This window comes from Vitis riparia, chromosome 9, assembly GCF_004353265.1.
Source record: "Vitis riparia cultivar Riparia Gloire de Montpellier isolate 1030 chromosome 9, EGFV_Vit.rip_1.0, whole genome shotgun sequence".
In the NCBI taxonomy this organism is placed as follows: domain Eukaryota; kingdom Viridiplantae; phylum Streptophyta; class Magnoliopsida; order Vitales; family Vitaceae; genus Vitis; species Vitis riparia.
The window spans coordinates 8003050-8027555 of NC_048439.1; the positions used below are offsets into that span (position 1 = coordinate 8003050).

The 24506-nt window shown below is 33.0% G+C and overlaps 2 protein-coding genes across 2 annotated transcripts in view; one reads left to right on the forward strand and one right to left on the reverse strand.

Annotated features, from left to right (window-relative positions):
- Positions 1-15762, forward strand: part of LOC117922218 (chaperone protein DnaJ) — a 33769-nt gene extending 18007 nt beyond the window's left edge. Inside the window, exons 8-11 of the mRNA XM_034840270.1 lie at positions 8409-8569; positions 12428-12519; positions 12792-12888; positions 15366-15762. Coding sequence (XP_034696161.1) covers positions 8409-8569; positions 12428-12519; positions 12792-12888; positions 15366-15411 — 396 coding nt within the window. The 3' untranslated portion in view covers positions 15412-15762. The remainder of the gene's footprint in view (positions 1-8408; positions 8570-12427; positions 12520-12791; positions 12889-15365) is intronic.
- Positions 15763-16214: 452 nt separating this feature from the next.
- Positions 16215-17155, reverse strand: LOC117922219. Its single transcript, XM_034840271.1, has 2 exons — positions 16901-17155; positions 16215-16751 (listed from the first exon to the last, which is right to left on the reverse strand). The coding sequence occupies exons 1-2, from the start codon at positions 17099-17101 to the stop codon at positions 16569-16571; spliced, it is 384 nt and encodes a 127-aa protein (XP_034696162.1). The 5' UTR covers positions 17102-17155; the 3' UTR covers positions 16215-16568.
- Between the last annotated feature and the right edge of the window lie 7351 nt (positions 17156-24506).

Below are 24506 nucleotides of genomic sequence, written 5' to 3' on the forward strand. Positions count from 1 at the left end.
GATTCTTCATCAATCTTTGTGTATCAATAAAAACTGAAACTTCATCTTCTCCATGGTAATATGTAATCACATGTGCTGTTAGCTTGTTACATTCTTGAGTGTGCATATATATATATATATATATATATATATATATATATATATATATATGTATGTATGTATGTATATATGTATATATGTTTCTCGATAGGAAAAAGAGAGTATATTTAAACATGCCTAAAAGGAGGCAGACAAAAGTACACATGATGTGTACAATAGCCACCTAGGCTAATGATGGAGAGATAAAGCAAAAAAAAAAACTCCCTCCTTACTTAGCTCAACTACTCTACAAAATCAATCATTGCAAAAGAATAGTCTTGATCCACTGTATACAATCCTAACCCAACCCAAAAATAAGGACATAAAATCAGATTTGTTTGCTTGGTCTGATTGCTTGATATTATTAAATCCCTCCTGTTTCTTTCTTTCCAAAGAGTCCAAAACAAACACAAGGGGGCAGCCCTCCAAGATTTTTTCCACTTCTTTCCAATGAATGAACCATGCCAACTCAACAAATTCCCTTTAACTAACGAGTGCATGACCCAGACTACAAAAATAGAGAAAAGAAACTGCCACAACATTCTTGCTTTGGGACAGTGAAGAAGCAAATAATCTGTTGACTCTTCCTCTGCTTGAGTATATGTGAGTTTCTCTCCTTGTCATAAAAATTGTCTTTAAAGTTCCAACCAAGTTTTGAACATTATAATCCAAGTTAGTGTATGTTTTAGTTTCTTTCAACATGATAATTATTTATTTTGTTTTAGTTAATTCTATAAAGTGTAGGGGCTATTTTCAGAATTTTATAAGAAATGAGTCATTTTATAGGCTTGTATTGGTGTGGATTTTCAATCCTTGTAATTAATGGAACCAAGTTGCTTAACTTTAGTCCAACTATCTTGGGAACCAATATGCTAATGTTAAATATATATGCTTTTATACGCCATCTCGGGTGCAATTTTGGAAAATATTTATTTATTTATTTTTTAATTCTATCTGTCATTTTCACAATACGGATTGATTTTTTTCCCCTTAAGCATTTTAGTTCACATGCCATAGTGCATGGTTTCCAAGCTTTTAGTGTCGAAAATTGCATAAAATATAGTCAACAATATAGTTAGATGGCCACATCGTTGCCCTTGGAAGGCCATTGCACATTTGCTCCAAGTTTTTTCCACACACTCTTTGCGGTGGGTGATAGGATCAGAATTCGTTTTTGGGAAGATCTATGGTGTGGGGATCAACCTTTTTACTTACAATTTCCAAGACTTTTCAAAGTCACTACAATAAAAAACCTTCTTATTTCAACTATTCTGGGTAATAACATTTCTTTGTCTTGGGATTTCACCTATCGTTGCAATCTATTTGATGTAGAGTTTGTGGATCTTGAAAGACTATTGTTTCTACTTTCTAGTGTCCATTTATCTCCTTCTGTTCTAGATGCAAAAGTTTGGGTTCTGTCCTCTCCAGGAGCTTTCTCAATAAACTCGTTTTTTTCAGCCTTATCCAATATCTTAGATTCTATTCCTTTCTACCTTGCTAATTTTTTGTGGAAGTCAAAAGTCCCTTCTAAAGTCAGGGCCTTTGCTTGGTTAGTGACACATAAGGTAAATACTAATGACATGCTATAGTTGAGGAGGTATTTCAAAGCCCTTAGCCCTGATTAGTGCATCCTCTGCAAGGAGAGTAGTGAGACGATTGATCATCTCCTTTTGCACTGTTCGATCACTTTGGGTTTGTGGCATAGGATCTTTTCTTAGGTGGGGATGAAGTGGGTTTAGCCAGGCAGTATTTGCGATATAATGGTGATTTCCTTCGAGCATTTTGGGAATTCTAATAGTGGCAGGACTCTCTGGAGGATAGCGTGTCTCTCTTTGTTGTGGATTGTGTGGAAAGAGAGGAACACTAGGATTTTTGAGGATACTTGGAGGACTTCGGAGTTGATGTGGGATTCTCTTCAGTTTTATGTTTCTTTTTGGGCTTACTGTACAAATATTTTTAAACCCTATCATTTGAGTATAATTCAGCTTAACTGGTTGTCGATTTGCACACCTTAGGGTTGGGTCTATAGGGTTTGGATTCATTATATGTATAGGCCTTTTGTCTTTTTGTATAGCCCTCCTTGTGTAGCGGAGGTTTTCTTAGTTTTTTGATAAGGTTTGTACATCTTAGGGAGGACTTCTCATCCTTCTCATGTTTTTCTTTTTTAATACAATTGTTCGTTTCTGATAAAAAAACATAAAATTGCAGAAAATATAAGGGCATGTTTGGTTTTGTTTACTGAGAAAGTTTTCTCCTCTTAAAAAACAAAGGTAGATAAAACATGAAAAAAATTGTTTGGTACCTGTTTTTGGTATGTGTTTGAAGAAAATACAGTTAAAAAATTAGTTGTCTTCAAAGAGCAGTAAATTGATATTCTATGAAGTTTTCTAGAGCTATTATCAGAGTCAATTGTAAATATGGAGAATGATGAAGGATTTAAGCGAGTTATGATGTTTATTATGCTTGTGGATCTTAGAAGCTGTAACACTGAGCAATCTCTTTCCTACCAATCAGGAGATAACTTCAAAAGATGAGGAAATCTGAAACAATTGGGAGTTGAAAGCCAGAGAAAAGGATCTCCGTGACAATTAAAGAGCTTTAGAGAGAAGGATATGTGGAATGATTGGAAGCTGCATGACACTTTAACACTTGAAAAAAAGGTATAGTCTCACTAGGAATCTAAAATACAAGAATATTTTCAAGAAAGAAACCTGTAGATACATTTTTTATAGGTATATGTATGTCCCCATTGGGACTTGAACCTGGTACCTCTCACAATCCCATCCAACCCTTTCCACTTGAGCTAGGCCTCAAGGGTAAGAAACCTCTAGATACATTAGGAGAGGGAGAGAATGAAAGGCAGAAAAAATTAGAGGCTTAAACAACTCAAAATTAATGAGTTGAGGTTTCCTACAAAATTGTAAAAATTTTCTTCCATAGACCCTCCTAAACTGAGAAACTGACTTTAGAAGGTGCCGAAGGAAACCAAACTTCCTTGGCTGAGAAAGACCCACACCACCTTGGGTTCAGAGAACCGTAGAATGATTTGATGAAGAAGCAACATTCTTTGTTAACTTCCAAAGTAATTTATTGGTGCACCCTTCTCATGCAACTTCTTATTGGAAACATGGAAGAAAGCATACACCGTTCCTAGTTCCCTAATATGGAAGCATCTCCAAAAGCAAGGGGACCAATGACCTAGATCCAATGTTTTAAAAACCGGACTGGACCGGCCGGTCCGACTGGTCCAACCGTCGACCGGTCACCGTTCCAGTCCGATCCGGTCATTTGGACCAGATTGAGATCGAACCGGGATTGAACCGCTCGAACCGGCGGTTCAACCAGTAAACCGCACGAACCGGGCGATTCCAAGGGAACCGGCCGGTTCAAATGATTTTAATTTTTTTTTTTTTTTTAAATTACAAAATGAAAATATTACCCTCTCATTGTAAGCATGGAAGGTAGGACTCCATAGAATTTAAATGGTTTTTACTAAAGCACATGTTGGGCCTATCACCACATACCCACTCCAATTACTGTGGGCTCAGTTTTGAGCCCACAAGACCATGTAAAGCCTTTGCTGAGGATGGCTTTTATAGGAGTCATTTGACTCCTTGTTCCTCTCATTTTCCGATGCGGGATTGCTAAATATCAACGAAAAAAAACATAACAAAACTCCACCAAGAGGGTTTGAACCTTGGACCACCCCTGTACTGTAGTCCACCTAGGACACCACTCGGCTACATGTATTTTATTATCTAATATGCCAAACAAAACAATATATATTAGATTTTATTTTTTTTCATAATATTAAATAAAAATAATATAATATTTTTTAAAATTATGAAATTAGTTTAAATTTTCATTTTTTTATATATTCACATTTAAATATTATACATATTTCATTTAATAAAATTTAAAATATTAATATGATTTAATTTGATAATATCAAAGATATAAAATAATATTATTGATGTTTAATTTATTCATATATATTTTAAAATTTTTATAATTATTTTTAATTTTAATAATATATAAATTATATATTTATGACGTCACCGGTTCGATAGCGGTTCGACCGCTGGTCCGACCAGTGAACCATGAACCGGTAACTTTTTAAGTTCGATCACCGGTCCGGTTCTGAAAACATTGCCTAGATCACCTCTCCCCACTTATTCATGTTTGTGGCAAGCAATCCCAAACATATCTAGGAAAGCGTATTTCAATGTGTGCTCTCCACACCATACATCAATATGAAACTTTGTAAAACATTTCTCTCCTATTGAGAATCATGTGCTGCAGTCTGGACTGGAAGGTTTCCCATCCCTTTCCTAATTGCTTGGCATGGGCCAACCCCAAGTCACTCCTCTTCCTCCTTTGAGGTCCAACCTCTATCTATACTCCTTCCCAAAATTAACCCTGGATGACTCTCCTCTACAATTTTTTTCTTTTTTTTTTCCTCCAGCCCACACCTTTGAAGCCACTTCCCAAAGAAACCTTTGTTAAGCATTGAAAGACTTCAAATCTACAAACCACCTTGTTCCTTCTTAGAGCAAACAATAGACCATCTCACTAATTGAATATTTTTCTCAAGATCATAACCTCCTAGGAATCCCTTTGGATGAACCCATCTTGTTTTATGATATATCTAAGTTGAATTCAAAACCAACCCTAACCTGCTAGTATAAAAAGCCTTGCCACTCATGTCATAACCTATGGATTCGGGTGTCAGGTGTGGATATGCATCTAGGTGTTGGGTTAGTTGGATACAACATTAATTTTCATTTTTTTTATATTTTAATTAATTTTTTAAATATTATTGAAAATTTTCTATATATTTCAAATTTTATAATATATTAATTTTGATATTTATTTTTATTGTATTAATTATTAAATTTATAATTTATCTTTGAATTTTATATGTTATCATTTATCATTTATTTTTATTTTAATTAAATGTTAAACATTAAAAAGGATGTTGAGAGAAGTTTTAGGAAATTAAATGGGAACATATTTATTATTTACCATAATTGATGAGAACTTTTCCAAAAATATATAGTTCATTTTATGTGAACTTTTATTAGTTGAAAACTTTTAAAACTTATATTTTTAATTAAATTGAGGCTCTTTTTTAAAATTTTTATTTTTATAGGAATTAAGTTATATTATTTTAACATTTATGTAGTTCAACTTAACTATAATTTCTATGTAAATATATTTTTAAAATTTTGTTCTTTAAAGTTAATAAAATTAGTTTAAATTTAATATAGTTTTTAAAAAGAGAATAGATAATTGTTATTATCTATTATAATTTTTTTTTCTGAGATAAATAGGTAATTTTTATTGTCTATTATAATTTAAAAAGAAATCAAGAAAGAGATTAGAGCGAATAAAAAATTTATGTCGCACTCTTAGGGAAATGGTTGTGGAGATACCCTAGGGAGGGTTCAGCTCTATGACACGAGGTTATTTCAAGCATTTACGGATCACACTCTAATGGATGGGATGCCAACACAATAGTAAGATGGTCACATCGTTGTCCTTGGAAGGCTATTACACAAGTCTTTCAGGAGTTTTCTTAGTTTACTCGGTTTGCGGTAGGAAATGGGGATAGAATTTGGTTCTGGGAAGACTTGTGGTGGGGGGATCAATCTTTGAGTTTCCAATATCCAAGACTATTTAGAGTAGTCACGGATAAAAATATTCCCATTTCTTCAATTCTCAGATCTACTCGTCCCTTCTCTTGGAACTTTAACTTTCGTCGCAACCTATTCGATCCTGAGATAGAAGATCTAGAAGGTCTCATGCGATCACTTGAGTGTTTGCAATTGACATTTTTGGTTCCAGATGCGAGATCCTGGTCTTTATTTTCTTCAGGGCTTTTTACAGTCAAGTCTTTCTTTCTTGCCTTATCTCATTGCCCTGATTATCCTTCAGTTTCCCCTACCAAGTTCGTTTGGAATTCTCAGGTCCCTTTCAAGGTTAAGTCCTTTGTCTAGTTGGTGGCACACAAGAAGGTAAATACTAATGACTTGCTACAATTGAGAAGACCTCACAAAGCCCTTAGTCCGGATATTTGTAAGTTGTGCATGAGGCATGGAGAATCAGCAGATCATCTTTTCCTACATTGTTCGTTGACATTGGGGTTATGGCACAGATTATTTTAGTTAGCCAAGATGGATTGGGTTCCCCCGAGGAACATTTCCGACATGCTATTCATCACTTTTAGTGGCTTTGGTTTATCGAGGAGAGGGATAGTTCTATGGCAAGCTGCGTGCATAGCGTTAATTTGGGTTGTGTGGCGGGAGAGAAATGCGAGGATTTTTGAGGATAAAGCAAGGAATCCAGAGAGTCTTTGGGATTCTATTTTTTTCCTTGCTTCTCTTTGGGCTTTTTGTTCCAAGGTTTTCAAGGGAATCCCCCTTATTGTGTTACAACTTGATTGGTTAGCGGCGTGTAGTTCCGATGGGTTGGTTTAGCCTAGAGTAGTTGTTCGTTATTACAGTGTAATTTCTGATTTTTGGTTTCTTGTAGACTAGTTTTCTTTGGTGGGAGGATTCCTCATCCTTCTCTTGTACTTCGTTTTTCTATTAATATATTACTTTGTCGTTTCCTATCAAAAAAAAAAAAAAAAAAAATTTAAATAAAGAGCTAAAATTGATGCAACCCAAGCATGTCAATTTCACACCGGCAGCTGTGTCATATTTTGTATTAAAATAGAAAACACATGAGAAGTCCTCCTCAAGATGTACAAACCTGATAAAAAAATTGAGAAAACCTCCGCTAAAGAAGGAGGGCTATACAAAAAGACAAAAGACCTATACACGTATAATGAACCCAGACCCTGTAGACCCAACCCTAAGGTGTGCAAATCGGCAACCAGTTAAATTGAATTACACTCAAAGGATAGGGTTTAAAAATGTAGCCGTCATATCAACATGGGTATTTTTGGTTGAAATTGAAGTATTAGTGTATTACATGTCAAAACAGAAAAATGTTGATGCAAATGCTTGAAATAGCCATAGCAAACTCCAAGTAACCCTAGAAACAGCCACAAGATTTCCTACTGGCAACAGAGGAAAATGTTGACACAAATTGTTCACATAACCACAAAGAGAAAAAAAATGCTGATTTCAAATCACAACAAAGAGAGACAGGCAGCCAAATGGGTTACAATTTAAGGGTTTTTGCTCTTGAAAGACCAGTCCTTCAGATTGCACAAACCACAGCATTAGCTGGGGCTGCGATTTCTCTATACATTTCATTTATTCAGATTGTATATATTTAAGACTTTAATCCCTGTTAGATTTTAAATTATCTTATGTTATTCTGGAAAAAAGTAACCCACAAAGCTAGTCATTGAAGAGGGGTCCTGCTGCTAAATCGATTACAGCTATGGTTCCTTTTTGTTTTTTGGCTGGATTTGTTCTCCAAAGTTCAGTTTTTTGGATTGCACAAAATAACAGCATTAGATGGGGTTGCGGTTCCTCTCTAGCCTCTATTTGTTCAGATTTTATGTATTTAAAACTTAAAACTTATTATATTTCATCTGCTCTGTAAAAGAAAATCAGCTTTGCATTGAAAAAAATAACACTTGCAGTAGAAGCCACTGAAGAGGGGGTACTACAACTTAATAGGGCCCGGGCAACCTGAACCCAGGCTGATCATTATTAGGTTGGTTTGACCTGATTTGAATCAGTCCAAACTAACACCATCTAGATCCATTTATATCTGGTGGGTTGGTGGGCATGGTCTGGACATGCAAACATTATGACTATGTTTGGTTCCCGGAAAGTTTGAAGGAAAATGTTAGGGAAATAAAATAGAGGAAAGTAGAAGGAAAGAAAAATTGAAGGAGAATAAAAAATAAATTTAAAGTAAATAAATTATTTTTATATACCATTCAAACTTTTTTCACTTAATTAACTTTTCTATATAAAGATTAAATAATTTTAAAAATATAAACTTTTCATTAATTTTAATTATATCCAACTTTCTTTCATATTTCTCGTAGTAAAACCAAACATAAGAAAATCGCTTATATTAAAAAAAAAAAAAAAACCAAACATGAGAAAATGATTTTCTTTAACATCTTTTTTCTTTCCCTAGTATTTTTTGGGAACCAAACATAGCATATAGGTTTTGTTGTAAAGTGGCTTGACTGCCTTTTGGGATTCTGAAGACAATAAGTTTGATTTGTAATTTCTATGCACATCCACTTTACCAACATTTAGAGCTAAGATATAAGTTATTGAGTGCAATTTGCTGCAAGTTCTTGTTGGATGCTTTTTATAGACTGTAAATTAATTGATTCCTTGGCACTTAAACAGGTGAAGACTGTTGAAGGGGTTACTGAGCTACAGATTCCATCGGGTACTCAACCTGGGGATGTACTTGTCTTGGCAAAGAAAGGTGCACCAAAACTGAACAGACCAACAATACGTGGTGACCACTTATTCACTGTTAAAGTAACTATTCCAAATCGCATCAGGTGCGCAATCATTATAGTTACTTTATCAAGTTATTCTTTTAATTGAATGTTTATTTGATTTGCTACTTAATTATATTATAACTGATGATTGGATGTTGTTCTCTATACATTTGACCTATGGTTTGGCTTTTCCTACTTATTTTCTCCTTCTCTTATCCATTCTTACAAACTCAAATTTCTTTAGTTTTATGCGTTTGTTTTACAATGTTCTATGAATTTGCTTTTGTGATTTAGATTCGTATATTGTATGAAAATTTAGACCATTTTCTTAATAGGTTGGAATGGATACTTGTAAATATATTGTATGTAAATATTTGTCTGGATACTTGTAATTTCTTATCAGAAATGGCTAATAGGTAAATAGCTTAGCAAGCTTTGACTTAAATGATTTGGTTACTTGGTCTTTTAAATGTGTATCATGTGCTTAGTTGCGTTATTTTCTTTTTGGGTGATGCTTTCTAAGTGTGCGCGCGCGCACACACACACCTCACTTACAAAAAAGGGTAAAGAAGTAAATTCCTCATTCTAATTCTCAATGTTGATCTGTGTTCCCAAATTATGTATACAGTAGGGGACTTTCAAACTCCCCTTATTTTGAACCCTTTTTGATTTAATGTGCTTTTAGGTTGTTAGATAACCAATTTTCCTAAAAGTTCAAAATATTAGGATTTGGGCCTACAATATAGATCATGCTCCAACACCTCCCCTATTGCTGCACCCCCTCCCACGTGCAGGCCCTATACTTGTTATGAGAGGCACAAATCACCATTTCCAACACCCCCACACTTGGGGCTTCACATTGCCAAGAGAGGACTCCAACCCCCCACCCCCACATATGGCCTTATTCTCAATGTGGGAGGCACAAACCACAAGGATGGTAGACAGATCACACTTTTGTGATTGAGGACTTGAAACGCAAGACTTCTAGTTAACTAAGCTCACACACGGACTCACTAAATTGGGGAAGTAAACATGCAATGAAGTTTGAATTTATGCATTTGCTAAATGAGACTTTGATATCATGTTGGATATCCAATTTTCCTAAAAGCTTAAATTGATTAGGATTTGAGCCTGCAATATATATAATGCTCCAACATCCCCCCTCATGTGTGACCCCATACTTGCCATGGGAGGCACAAACCACAATGGTGGAAAACAAATTATATTTTCGTGATTACACATAGTTAGACAAATAATATAATGAGATAAAGATTTGAACTCCAAACCCTCTAGTTAATCAAAACTCTGATATTTAGATAATCCTTAAAATTTAAGTTGTTAGGTTTGAGCTCATAATGTGTATCATGCTCCAACATCTCCAACATGAGCTCCAATATCATGTTAGATAACTAATTTTCCTAAAAGTTTAAGCTATTCAAACTATTAGGATTTGAACTTAGTAACTTACAATGTTCATCATATTTTCTAACATCATCATCAAATTACATTTCTATGATTACCCATGATTACCCCTGATTAGGCATATAATATAATGTGGGAAGAGGACTTGAACTTGGGACCTCTAGTTAATAGAGCTTTTATACTTTGCTGAGTAATTGATTTTCCTAAAAGTTTTAGTTGTTAGGAATTGGATACATAGTGTATATCATGCTATTTGACACCCTCCCCCACTTGTGGCCTCATATCTAAAACCATTGGCAACATCCTTTGGTTTTGCATGTGGACTCAATAAATCCTTCATGCGTGGCCTCATACTTGAATCTATGGGCAACCTCCTGTAGGTTAATACTTGGACTCAATAAATTGGGGAAATAAACATACATTGAGGTTTGAATTTCATAACCTCTCATTTAACAAGACTTTGGTACCATATTAGATAGCCAATTTTTATAAAAGTTTAAGCTATTGGGATTTAGACCAACAATGCGTATCAATTTCCAATAAAGGCAATGCTATTGGAAAAAGAAAAAGAAAGAAATGGCCCTTGAGGCTAGGCTCAAGTGTCTAGGAGTTGTGGTGGGATGTGGGAGGTTCCATACTTGAATTCCAATAGGCATCAAAAAAAGGTTGCCCATCTAAAGATTATTATTAAGAAAAAAAAGAAGTTTTATGCATGTTATCCCTTCAGTGGGTAAGCTGGGAGTTTATCCATGATCCATAGCCTAAATGCTATGGATTCCCCTTTGGTCTTGGATTCCACAAGGGTTAAGGAGAGGGATGATCTTGTTTGTTTGCCAAGTGAGTTTATCAAGTTCAGTGAGTTCGTGGGGATGTCTGTGGGTGGGTTTCGAAAAGGAGATCAATTCCCTCCTCAGAAGAATGGAACAAGAAAAGGCCGTGAAGTTAGGGTTTCAGGGGGCAAGAGGAAACCCCCTTCTTCGTCTCGTATCGGAAGGGAGATCTGAAAATTAGCGTACATGGTGAATTATAAGGATTCGCAGCTCACTGCCAAGGGAAAGGGGAGGAGAGTTGGGGATTAAGGGAAGCACTTTGTAGGCGTGCTCAAGGGGGGTTTCAGTGCCTTGGGGGGTTTTCCTGTGGCTGCTTATTGTGGGTCCTCTTAAAAGGGTCTTTCTAACTCTTTGGGGGTTGTTTGCTGTTAGTGGTGTTTGGTTTTCTTTTTCTTTTCTTTGCTTGCCTTTTGGCCTTATTTGTATACTCAGTGTGCACTTTTTTACACCTTTTTGCAAGCGCTTTTAATTTATTCTCCTATTTACCTATCAAAAAAAAAAAAAAAAAAAGGGCCTAAATGCATAACACCAATGAATGATCCTGGGAATATTCCAAGTCCTGCTGTTATGCCTGGTCCTTAAGTTTTTGGCTGTTCACTTGGCAAGCTGAGGCCCTAAATGCTGCTTCTTAAGAATCTGTATAGGTTACACAACGCTCTATCAGAATTTCTGATCCCATTTTTTGAATGAATACGTATCTGGTAGCATTTTTATGCATCCTTATGGACGTGTGAGATGAGGTGACAGATGCTCTGTCATGTGAACTTTATAGAAATAGGCCTGTGGAGCCTGTGTGTGTGAACCAGGCGACCCTTGCTTAACACAAGCAGAGCCTGAACTTAATTTGCTGATTCTGAGAAGTTCTTGGTCCTCAATGCTGGCTTAAGTACCTATGGGGTCTGATTGAGCTGGGTTAAAATTGGCTTATCATATACTGAGCTTGTGTCAATTTATTGAGCCTAGCCCGAACTGGGTCACTGCCATGCACACCAAAGCTTTAGCAATCTGAGCTGAGCTCCAGTCCATACTGGATTTTAATTTAGGGAGCTTGAACAGAGCTGGAGAATGTCGACACAGCTCTTTAATGTGTATGGTCCTAATTGCGTCATAAGTAAAATACTCCAATTTAAAGTTAACCTGAAATCTTATGCAATCCTATGTTTTTTGTTTGGTTAGCACACATTTTTTCATAGCTTTTTGTGAGAAAACAATACTTCTAATTAACTCAAAACTCAAATGTAGCTTTTTTCCTTTTGATAGGCCTTACATTTATTTGTTGCCAGTTAAAGTTTAATAGTCGTGCCCAATGGAATGTTCTGATCAAGCCTTGCACACTCACCTTTTAAATGGTTGTTCAGCATGTATTTTGGAACTTGCATATTTTGGGCATTCTTGACATTTTCATAATTTTACTTGTATTAATTTTATTTTCATATTGTTTATATTGATGAATGTTGAGACTATTTTTTACCAAGTTGATTTCTTCTTGTAGTTATATATTTGTCCATGTTTCTTTTTTCTAAAACCTACTTGGTAGTGAATGCTCTGGCATGTTACCTTAGCAATTGGCTGAGATCAATAAAACCCATGCTTTTCCATGATCCTATTGCAAATGTAGAAATAATGCAAATTTTCTTAAATTTAATGCTGTGGTTGTTTGTTATAGTGCCAAAGAACGTGAACTGCTTGAAGAGCTTGCTTTCCTAAGTAATAATACCAGCAGCCGGTCACGAACTCGCCCTAAAGCTCAGCCAGCCAGTAAGATATTTACCATGTTTAATGACTTTTCATTAAGTTCAAATTATTGAAGTACCTTATTTTTGAACATGTATCCACATGAGTTTTCATCTCATTGTTTCTATTCAATAGTTGCAGACTGATTTTCCTTTGCCAATCCAAATTATGTTTGAATTGCTGTGGAATGAGAAATGCATGCCATTGCTCATACCACTTTCCAGCTAGATTGATAAATATGTTTTTATATAATCTTATGGGTTTTGGAACTTTAACGTGGTGCTTTAATTTTACAGCAAAAAGTAGGGAAAGTAAGAAAGATGCTGTTACAGAGAAAACTGAAGATGCAGGAGATGATAATGACGTATGGAAGAAGTTAAAAGATTTTGCTGGGTAATTATTTTGCTCAATTTTTCACCTGCAAAGTATTATCATGATACTTTGACTATACATTGAATTTGGCACTTTTCTTTTTAACCGTTACCATATGCTGGTGGGATGCAGGGGTTACATTTTTTCTAGCATCATTAAATTATTTTGTATTCCCAGTTAATAATTCCTGTGTAAAAAGGCATTCCAGAGCCCAAATATCAAGCACAATTTATCATAAAAGAGATTCCCATCCATAAGCTTCAGGCCTGAAGCATGGGTTCTGGAAGACTGGAACTCTATAATTTGGGATGGGGCACATGCTAGTGGGTGCAATATCCACCACAAGATGGCTCCTTCTTGGGAAATTTATAACTTATCAAAATTGGATGTTGTGGACATTTAACTTAAAAACAGTTGAACAAAATTTCCGGTATCTAAGACATGGTAAGAGTATAGATGGTTGGGATGCTAGGCTTGGTACAATGGTAACATGCCTTGTTTCCCGAAAAATTTGTTGTTGAATGCTTCTGCTTCATTACTGTGTTGTTTCATGGAGGCTTCATAGTTGTCATTATGCTTATGGTGGTTTTTAGGATGTTGTTTGCTTGGAGGAACCATCCTTTATGTGATTCTTGGGTTTAATTCTGTTGGTTCTCTTCTCTTGAGGGTAGTGTGTGTAACTGTGTATGCATATGGTGAATTCAGTTTTGTCTTTTGATTGAGATTGTTAGCTTGATATACATTGTGGGTCCATATCATAGCAGTTTAAGCATTTAGGAAAGTTGGTAGGTTAACATGATATTAGGAGACAAAGGTCTCACGATTCAGTCTCTCCTACCACTACTGTCCCTATCTATGATAGACATTGTGGGCTTATATCTTAACAGCTTGGGCTTTTAGCAAAGTTTGTAGGTTAACAGTGATTTTCTTCTATTTCCAAACATTCAAAACAGGAGATAAAGGTCTCACGATTCAGTCTCTCCTACTACTACTGTCCCTATCTATGATAGACATTGTGGGCCTATATCTTAACAGCTTGGGCTTTTAGCAAAGTGTGTAGGTTAACAGTGATTTTCTTCTATTTCCAAACATTCAAAACAGTGAGAACTCTGGGTTGTCATATTTATTCCGTGTTTTTGAGGGTGTTCAAATCTCTTCTTCAACTCTTGAATCTGTGTTTGGTCTCTTGAATCACCTGCATCATTTCTTAATAGACCCTGCTTCACTGTTCAAGGAATGTGAACACTGTTCCAGCTGTGATGATTGGCAAAGATTTGTTGCCTCCAAAAGTGTGGGTGTTGGCCTGGTTGGTAGCACATGGCAAAGCAAACTTAAATGGCTGGTTTGAGGCAGCCTAACAAAGCTTTTATAACCTGAACTCTGAAGGAAGAGTAGATGTGATGTAATCTCTCCTACATTTAGTCACTCTTTCTGGCACATTTTTTTTTTTTTTTTTACTACTTGAATCAGCTTGGTTCCTTATAGGAGGATTCACTTTGATGGTTATAAAGGAGATAGAGTAGGTTTTGTGGTGTTGCAGTGAGCATGTGGCAATTTGGGTTATCAGGATGGAAAGAAATTCTAGAATTTTTTGAGTAGTAATCTCATTTTGACATGGTTTTGGGTTGGGATTGTTGGTTTGTCTTCTCTTTAGGAGTCAACTAGCCATTCATTTTTCTGCTGCAACATTATTAGAGAAAACCTGTAGGCTGTGTTTGCTCATGGAGGATCTTGAGCTAGTAAATCTAGCTGCTAAATCCAGCCCATAGCGGTGCTCTAGAGCCCCCAGACCGGATCATCTTTGTGAGTATATCACTAAGGTGAAAGAGCTTTTTGGAAATCAACCTCTCAATTTTCCTTGACTGGGCATGACTAACATTACAAGGCAAGTAGTTTTTATATTATTCAACAATTGGGAGTAATTGCAGTTAAGAGTCACCTTGCCACATGCCAATGTCTTAAAAAACATGTCCTTGGAGGATTTGGACATGATTTCTTGTATTTGATGGCAATCCATTGGCATAATACAATTTCCAATGATTGTAACATGTCTAGTATGGTTCTTTCTCTAGAGTACCTTTCCCCATTTCTATACGTTGAAAAAACGAATATAGCGCTCAATTTTGATCATTGCCAAGATAGCAAAATTGAAGATGGCTTTCTCTTCAAACCTTATTATCTTATTGCTGCCTAAACTTCTGTGAGTCTGAGATTCAACATCCCTCCATAAGTAACTGGTTGATTATCCATTACTGGATGCTGGTCCCCAATTGTGCAGTCTAAACACAGATTACTTTTTTGTGTTATGTTGTCCTCTGGTCTTCATGGCGCCTTTTTAGTAATCTTTCTTTCACTGATTTATTTTTTTGTGTTTTTTTTTCTTTTCTTTTTTCTGATGTTCCTTGGGGAACCTTTACCCCATCTATTAGATTTGCATCTACTTTTCTTTCAACAATATACTCGTTTTAGATTGACCGAAAAATTCATGAAACTTGCAGGTCTGTTGCAAGTGGAGCTCTTAACTGGCTGAAGGACAACTTCTAGTCTGATGATGTATCTACTCATGGTAAAATCAACATATTAAAACCTGCATTGGTTTACTCATACGGGCCTCATGTTTTTCCCCCTAAAAGTCTGGCCCCAACAGAATCAGGCAGTCATTATTCCAGGTGCTTTAACCGAGCGGTATGCATTTTGCTGAAAAAAATGAATTGGCCCCATTGTGGATATTCTTTGATTTTTCTGGTGTAAATTTTGGAACTTGGCATATTACTACAGATTCACTCTGCAATCCCCCCATTCCCTTATTTGGCATTTTTGATGGCAACAACAGCTAGCTTATGCAATGAATTGAATAAATTGACAGTTGAAAACTTTAGCTTGTTTTGTTCTAAACAATAGTTTTCCCTTTCAAAGATGGTGAAAATTTTAGCAAATTATATCCATCCGATATATTTCTTTCCTTAAGAATGCGGGGGAAAAAAAAAGGGTCCTGGATGAATTTCATTCAACTTGGTTTCTTGTGTAAATCTTTATTCAATTCTCCAGAGGGGAAAATTTTTGTTTAAATGTCAGGTAGACTTGATGGCTAGAAAACAGGGAGATTTCAGGTCATCTATGCAAAACAGGGGGCTACCAAAACTATTATGACCATGGTCTAAAAATATTCATATTCAAGGAAGAATAACAACTGATGGCTTTTAAGCTTCAACTGCTTACATTGAATGAATGGATAAGCAACTTGAAACATTCCTCTCAGAACATAGTCAAGAATGTTCATTTTTCCTATTGTTTTCATGGTAAGTGGCCTTGTTTGGAGGAATAAGAAGGTAAAGTTGGAGCTACAATACCACTTGAAAATGAATATTTCTTCTGTCTTTGAAATTGTCTCCATGAATGACAATGCTCAGTAGCAAAAACTGAGATTTAATTGGTACTATCTTTGTAAATTTCTACATTTCATTTTGATAAGAAACATCACTTAAGTGACAACGCACTGAGAATTTTGGGGTACGCCTTCAACTTCTCCTGTTCAGAAGTATTTTTGAAGTTTTCAATGGAGGCTCAATTCAACCCTTTGCAGACGATTGGCTGCATGAATATTAATTTTGAGCAACCCAATTGAGCAGGAAGGACCACATTACTTTCCTCTCCACAGTGGGATTTGGAATTGAATACCGTACACTAGACACATTTCTACCTCAGTCTTGTCGACTTTGCTTCAGCAAAAGCCAAACAGCTACAACAACCGGAGCCGACACCATAATCAGAGCCTGTATGATGTTGGGTCTTGTTATCTCCGGCAAGATTATGCTTCCGTACTTTATCACAGCTGCACCCACGACAGACCCACCACCTAATTTCAGCAAATACTTCAAATCCCCCTGAAAATTCAACAAATATTCGCTCAAAATTGAAAATTTCATCCATAAAACATGACAGATCCGCAATACCTAGATGGGTAAGTTCAAGAAATGTACACCAAACACTGAAGACTCGTCCATTTTTGGGAGCATAGAAAGTGAAATCTGACCTCTGAGATGAACGATGGTGAGGTATTGTTGTTCATGCTGGAATCTTGTTCTTCTCGTTTGGGGTTGGAAGCTTGGACACGGGAAGATCCTCTAAACGACGTCGTTGGGAATTTTATCCTTGGATTTAGTTGCAGATGATGGGGTGACGAAAAGCAGAGTTTGGGAAGAAGATGACTTGCTGTGGCTGCCACTTTTGCCATATCTCAAAGCTCAAACCAGTTCCCTCTGTTGGACTATAGACTACACAAGCTTTTGTGGTCCCAAAGCGCATCACTGGCTCATAACCATATATACTTTCCCTCTTTTGCTTTTTATTTTTCTTTAATTTTTTTAGAAAATTTTATTTGTGAAAATGAACAAGCTAGGGTGTAGTTTCGATATATTTTTTGTTTTTTGTTTTTTGTTTTTATTTTTATTTTTAAAATTTATTTTAAAAATATAATTAATTTTAAAAATTATTTAAAAATTTGGGTATACCTCAAAGTTTCCAAATTTTAATAGTAATTTTAAAAGTAACTTCTAGGGGCGAGGCTTTAGGTGATTCTTTTAAGTTTTAGCTTTAAGACCTTGCCTAACTATGTTATGGCTGATGAACTGTTGGAGCAATGACTGATGCATCTAAGGTGACACATGTTGGTTCTCCTCTATAAGAAGTAGGTTATATTTCTATGCAGACCAATAGGTCGTCCCTTCCATCTAGTCTACACGGTCATGCCAATTCCTCCATTTTTATGTTGTAGCCAAAAGTAAGGTGACGTTTGTTTTTTGGTTGAATAGAAAATGTTAAAATATTTGGTTTTTTATATTCAGTTAAAAGTAATCTATTGACATCGTCCAATATAATTAAAGTGAATCTATTGATAACAAGTCATTATATATTATTATATAATAATCTCCTATTTTGAATCAAGTCGTTCTCCAGCTATTATATACTATTTTTGAATTGACATTTTTTAAGTAGTGTCTATACTTGTACCCACCATATGATGTTGGATTCAAGGATTAAAATATTGGAAATAATGAAAATACTATATTTTATATATTGTATTTTATGAAAATATTTGTGAAAATATAAAAAATATCAAGAAAAATTTAAAAATAATATATTGATAAAATTAAAATTAATCAAAATTTATAAAAATGTTATAATTTTTTTTAAGAAACAATAAAAATATATTATATACATATTAAAGTTGTTTTATTAGAAAAAAATTATATAAATATATTTGAAAAAAAAAAGATGATTTGTGCAATTATTTTTTTGCTTAAAAAATATTTTTGACTTATTTATTGGTTTATATTTATATACATTTGTTTAATTATAAGGTCCAAAAAATTGGGGATAATTATCGAGAAAATAAGAATAAATTCTCCAATATTTTAATCCATGGTTGGATTTATAGTCAATAAAATTTGGTTTTTTAATTCATGGTTGAATTTTTGGATTTTCATTTTTAGGTGGTGTCTATATCTTAACTTCTTGTTTTGCACCTCTAGATTACTTTGTTTAGACTAGTGTTTAGGAGGTAGTTAGAATTATGCTTTTATATGATACCTTTATTTCAATGTCATTAGTACATTGATGTATATGGCATACTGTACATAACCAAATATTATATTTTGTTAACGTGCTTGCAAGACATTATTTTGCACCAATTGAAAGACAATGAAATATGGTCAAACATGTACTACAATATGATCAATCAAGCAACAATGATGGTTACTATTTAGATCATTAAAAAATATCCTCAATTCATGAAACAAATCATAAATGTATATAACTATAGTCAATGATCCAATGTATTTGAAAATCATGTGGACTACCTTCCATTAAAGATTATGCTACTATGTTACATGAAGATAATCCTATTTGTATTGCACAAACTAAAGAAAGATTTATAAAATGTGATAGGACTAAGTATATCTCCCTCAAATTCTTCTATACTTAGGAGTTCTAAAAGAAAGGTGAAATTAATGTTCAACAAATTCAGTTATGTGAAAATCTAGCAAATCTATTCATAAAGGTGTTGCCTTCAACTACATTTAAAAAAGTTAAGATAACATCGAAATGTAAAGATTGAGATATATACTAATTAAAATGTTGAATAAGACATGATTATATCCATATGAGGGGGAAAATACTAATAAGTATATATTGCCTTTTCTTTTTTTTTCCTTCGTTCAAGTTTTGTTCCACTCGGTTTTATTAACAAGATTTTTAATAAGACAGTTTAAATGGTCAAAGTATTTAAAGGATATTGTACTCTTTTTTCTTAATTAAGGTTTTTTTAGTAAGGTTTTAACAATCATATTCTTATGATCATATAAAATAGAGTGTTATAAAATATGAAAATTTATTAGATTATGGAAACTTGTGGATGATCATCCATATTGATATAAATTCTTTGTGACCTCTTATAACAAGGAAGATCTTTAATAAAATATTCATTTAGTTTCCTTTTGAACATTATATTTTCTCTTTTCTCAATTTATTGTTCTTCCATTTTATTTTCTATAATTTAGTTGAAGATGAACTTTTATTTAATTAAAGTTCAAAAATAAAAAAAATTAAAAATTTCAAAATAAAAAACTCGAAATTAAATTAATAAAAAATAAATTAAGAAAATAGCCATATGAGAAAAACAAGATAAAATAAAACAAAATGAGTATGAATATTAAATAAATTTTGTAAAAGATTTTATTTGTGGATTTCTTTAATTTTATTAAAGTCCCAATAAATTGGTAAAATGAAATTTAAGTCATGTCACTTAAAATCCTATAAAAATAAATTCAACTAAGAGAAGAATTATTTTATTTCATAATCATATGCCAAACAGTGCATTTTACATTTTTTAGTTTCCAACAATAAATGTCACCCATCAAAACTTATCAATAATTTATATATAGTTCTTATCTTATCTTTTTATTTATTTTTCATTTGTTTTACAATAATTTATTAATAAAGGAACTATTTTGGATAATCCATGAACTGTTTAACTTTTTTGGACACAAGCTGGATTTATTCTTTCTCATATTAACCAGCTTGATATTTGATGTGATATGTTACAGACATCTTTCTTATATTAATGCTAGACAAATCAGATTTATTCTTTCTCATATTAACTTGCTTGATATTCAATGTGATAGCATCTTTTTCATATTAATGCTGAGACAAACTAGATTTATTCTTTTTCATATTAACTAACTTGATATTTGATGTGAAATGTTACTTTTATCTTGACACAAATTGGATTTATTCTTTCTCACATTAACCAACATCTTGAGATTGGATGTGATATGCTACTCTCATTAAGGAATGGTTATGACAAATTTGAGGGGACTTATTTAATATCCTCCAATATTTCAAATATGAGTAACACCAATGTAAATAAACTTTTAAAAATGTTTTGATGGTGGAATAATTTTGTTAACTCACATAAGCAATTCTTGTATGTTGGATGAAAGAATAAGACCCTAAAAAATAGGAAAGATCACAACAAATATTCCTAAGAATTTCAAACTAGGCAAATGGCCTTGTTAACAAAACAAGAATCAGGGTAAAACTCAAAATAAACTTAATTGTCTTTAGCAAACTTGGAAACACTAATCAGATTCTTAGTTATGGCAGGAACATGTAAAAGATGATTTAAAAAAAAAGAGGCTTCTAAGTAAGCTGAGAAGAAATAAAGGAATGTCTAATATGTTGAATTTGCAATACTGTGGCATTTTCCACATGGATTCTATCCTGGCCCATGTAGTCGATCTTGGTCATGAGATTGGAGGCATTCGGCGTGACATGATTTGTGGCACCTGAATCCGGATACCAGCTTGTATCATATACAGGAATGTTAAGTTCGATGAGAAGAGTCTTGGAAGTGGGATACAGTTAACAAAGATAAGAATAATGTGCCAGTGAATATTTTAGGCAAGGAAAAAGTTCAAAATGCTGAAAATGAAGGTCCACATTCTCCATCTGCAGATTTGTCTTCCACAAGTGGTAAAGGGATTCCACCAAAAAAGATGAGAAGTATTTGGGAGATTTATGAAGGGGCTTCAAATGAAGAAGTAGGTGGTTTTGCTTTGTTAGCTGATGCAGATCCTGTAACTTTTGAAAAAGCTTTTCTATATCAGAAATGGAGGACAGCAATTAATCAAGAAATAGATGCAAGTGAAAGAAACAAAAGTTGGGAGCTTACTGATTCTCCAAAAGATAAGAAACCTTTTGGAGTCAAATGGGTATATTAAACGAATCGAAGCTGAATTCAAGTGGTGAAGTGGAAAAATATAAGGCACGAGTCGTGGTAAAAGGCTATAAGCAGAAGTATGGTATTGAGTATGATGAAAGTTTTGCTCCGATGAGAAACAATTCGTTTGCTGTTGGCAGTATCTGCTCAAAGAGAATGGAAGGTGCATCAAATGAATGTGAAATCTGCATTCTTGAATGGGGTCTTGCAAGAAGAAGTGTATGTTGAGCAGCGGGTATGTGAAGAATAGAGAAGAAATTAAACAAAGTGTAAAAACAAAACAGGTGGCTTCTGTTCCTCTACTAATCATCTATCAAAACATTACTTTCACCACCATGAGATCTTATTGACAACATCAACATCATGAAGGCATTCTTGAGCTAAATTATTTAATTGGTTTTATCTATTTATTTATTTTTTATGTTGTTGTGTGATTAGTGGAAAAGTAGTGGAGAGTGTTGCACTTTTCCTATATTCTTTATGTAACAAAGTTTTTCTAATTATAAGTACATATATTAAAAATTGTTTTAAAATATGTATATATATAATCTTTCAATTCTTCATTTCTCATATTGGAGAGATTTTGATCTCTGCTTTTCTTTTCTTTTCTTTTCTTTTCCACTTTTTTCTTCCATTTTCACTCTTTTAACTTTTTTGGACATTAAATTAAATAGAGGGGCCATTCATATCCAAGAGTATCATTATTTTTTTTCTTTTAGTCCAATCATTCTTATAACATTCCGGTGAGACATCCTTTTCACCTTTTCATTGCAATTTGTTATTAGGGTAAGCAAATATTTTTCTACAAACAACAATATAGGTTTTTCCTTTTTTCCCCTCTTTGATTAACATGCATTTATTGTTAGGCTTAAATTTTTCCTTGAAAGATGATCAAATATACACAAAAAGGGGTTATCTAACATGTATGGTATAGAAAAACTTGATAAATTAAATAAATGGAATAGACATCTTTTCTTTTGCATAAATGTAATGAAAAAACTTAAAAATTGATTAATGGATTCAGGTGATTATTATTATTATTTTGGCCTGAATGAGTTGATGAATGTAAGCATGTGAAAAGAAACTCCAATACATGCTTGGACTCTAGTAATATGAAGAAGTATTTAGGTTGGGGGCATAGAATTAGTAATTTGCCCATTCGGTTAACATTATTCATGGAGAACTTACTCAAATTCCATATTAATGATCATAAGATATGGAAGACTCTCATGTATGACCCATGTGTCAAGTAAGAAATCTGTGAATGAATGTAGTGAAAAATTATCTAACTCATAAATTTTATATGATTTATCTCCATTTCTCTAACCACTCTTAGCATCTTTTTAAACTATTTACTATTTCTCTTCTCTTATTGAAGTATCATCTCTTTGGATGTGATGGTCAATAGTAACCTAATATTGATTAGTACTGTTGATTATTTGAGATATTGGAGGAGACTAATGTCAACTAATTTCAACTCCTATCTCAAGAATTCCAATTAAGTTATTGGACTGATATAGAATTAATCTAATGATGATATCATACGGAAATAGTAGCCTAAATAATTAACTAACCAATGTTCGCCTTTCTTCTGAAAAATGAATGTTTGGTTTAGAAATCAATTGATTTTGTTTATGTTCGAAGAAAAATCATTTTACCTTAATCATGCCTTATTTATAAAAAAAATTGGGGTTTATATTGAGTTTAATCTACTCTTATTTTATTTTTCAAGAATGTTCCAATTGAAGATTTGATTCAAGCTAATAACCTATCATCTACTATTATTGTCAAATAAAAGATTTCAATTTCTCTCATTTTTGTATAACTTTTCGTATTTGAAAATCTTCTTTAATTAATAAAATGTAGAGTACACTACCTTCCACTTGATTGACATGATATGAATCCTAGAAAATTAAACATTTAAAGGTTAAAATAATACTAAAAATTAAAGGAATTTTTTTCAAAATAAGCTTTTAATTATTTAAAATTTTTTGTTATACATATTATATTTCAATATTTTTCTATGAATAAATCCTCTTCGAAAAATGACATTGCTACATGTACAAACACTTTTACGGTAAATTTTATCATTTGTTTATATAATAAGTCATATTTTTTAAAATATTTTTATCATATATTTATATGATACGTAGTTATATGTATATATATAAATAATGTTCTTATTTATTAAATATAAAAGTTTGTTTGCATTAAATTACCATTGGTCATCTAGCAAGGTGATAAAAATAGGACTAAAAATGATTATAGATTTACATTTTTCTTTGAAAAATCTTTATAAAATTGTGTAGAATTTATAATCTTTTTAAAGTAATATTTATTCTAGTGTAGATTACTTTCAAATTCGTTTAAAATTTTTCCATCTATATTCAAATATTTTTTAATTATTTTTTGTTTATCTAATAAATAAAAAAATCTTTGTCATCTTTGGACAAAATCTATTAAGAAAATGATTGGAAATATTTGATTAAAGATGTTCTGGTAGAAAAATATGGATATATCACAAAAGGAAAAAAGAAAAGGCCCAAAGCCGCATTCCTTTTTTGAATTGAAAGAAAAAAAAAATGCTAAAACTAATCACAAGTTACAACTTTGAAAAAAAAAAATTAGATGTTTTTTTTATTTTCTAGTTTTTATGAACATACTCAAAACCATGTGCGATAATTAAGGTTATATTGTAAAATAAAAAATAGATTTTGAAGTTAATAGATTATTTTTACATATTATTTCATGCTCATTTAATTTATTTTTCTTTTTTAATATAAAAGTTAAATAATTTTAAATACAAGTATAAATATTTTTCTTCATATTTATTCATTTTCCTTTATTTATTTATTTATTTTTATTATTACTTTTCGACAACCAAATATATCATGTATTTGAAACACTATGTCAATTTGGACCGCTTTAGGTAAATTGACTTTGATTAAAAAGTGATTATAAGAAGTTTGGAAGTATTTCTTATCCTTAAAAACTATTTTCTTATAAATATGAGATATTTGATAAAATTTTAAAAATTACTCTTAAAAATATAGAAAATACTTCAAGTAATTCCTAGATTAGTATTTAATAGGTACTTTTTATCATGTAATACTTAGGAGATGTTTTCAACTTTCTATTTAAAATAAAAACTTTTAGATTTTAACTACTTTTTTTCTTGACTTATTATTTATTTTAAAATTTTTAATTAAATAAAAAAATTAAAATATTTGACTTTTCCTTAATATTGAAAATCCTAAAACTAACATTTGGAACACCTAAAGATCAGTATCACTGCTGATTTGTCAGTTGGATTGCCAAAACACGCATGATCCCTAGCCTAACGAATCCAAACATGAAAGCT

What these genes read in the sequence shown, in the direction of transcription:
- LOC117922219 (XM_034840271.1), bottom strand. Translation starts at nt 17,101, where the DNA reads ATGGCAAAAGTGGCAGCCACAGCAAGTCATCTTCTTCCCAAACTCTGC. An exon ending in CACCATCGTTCATCTCAGAG is followed by an intron (nt 16,752 to 16,900) that starts GTCAGATTTCAC and finishes TTGAATTTTCAG; the next exon opens with GGGGATTTGAAGTATTTGCT.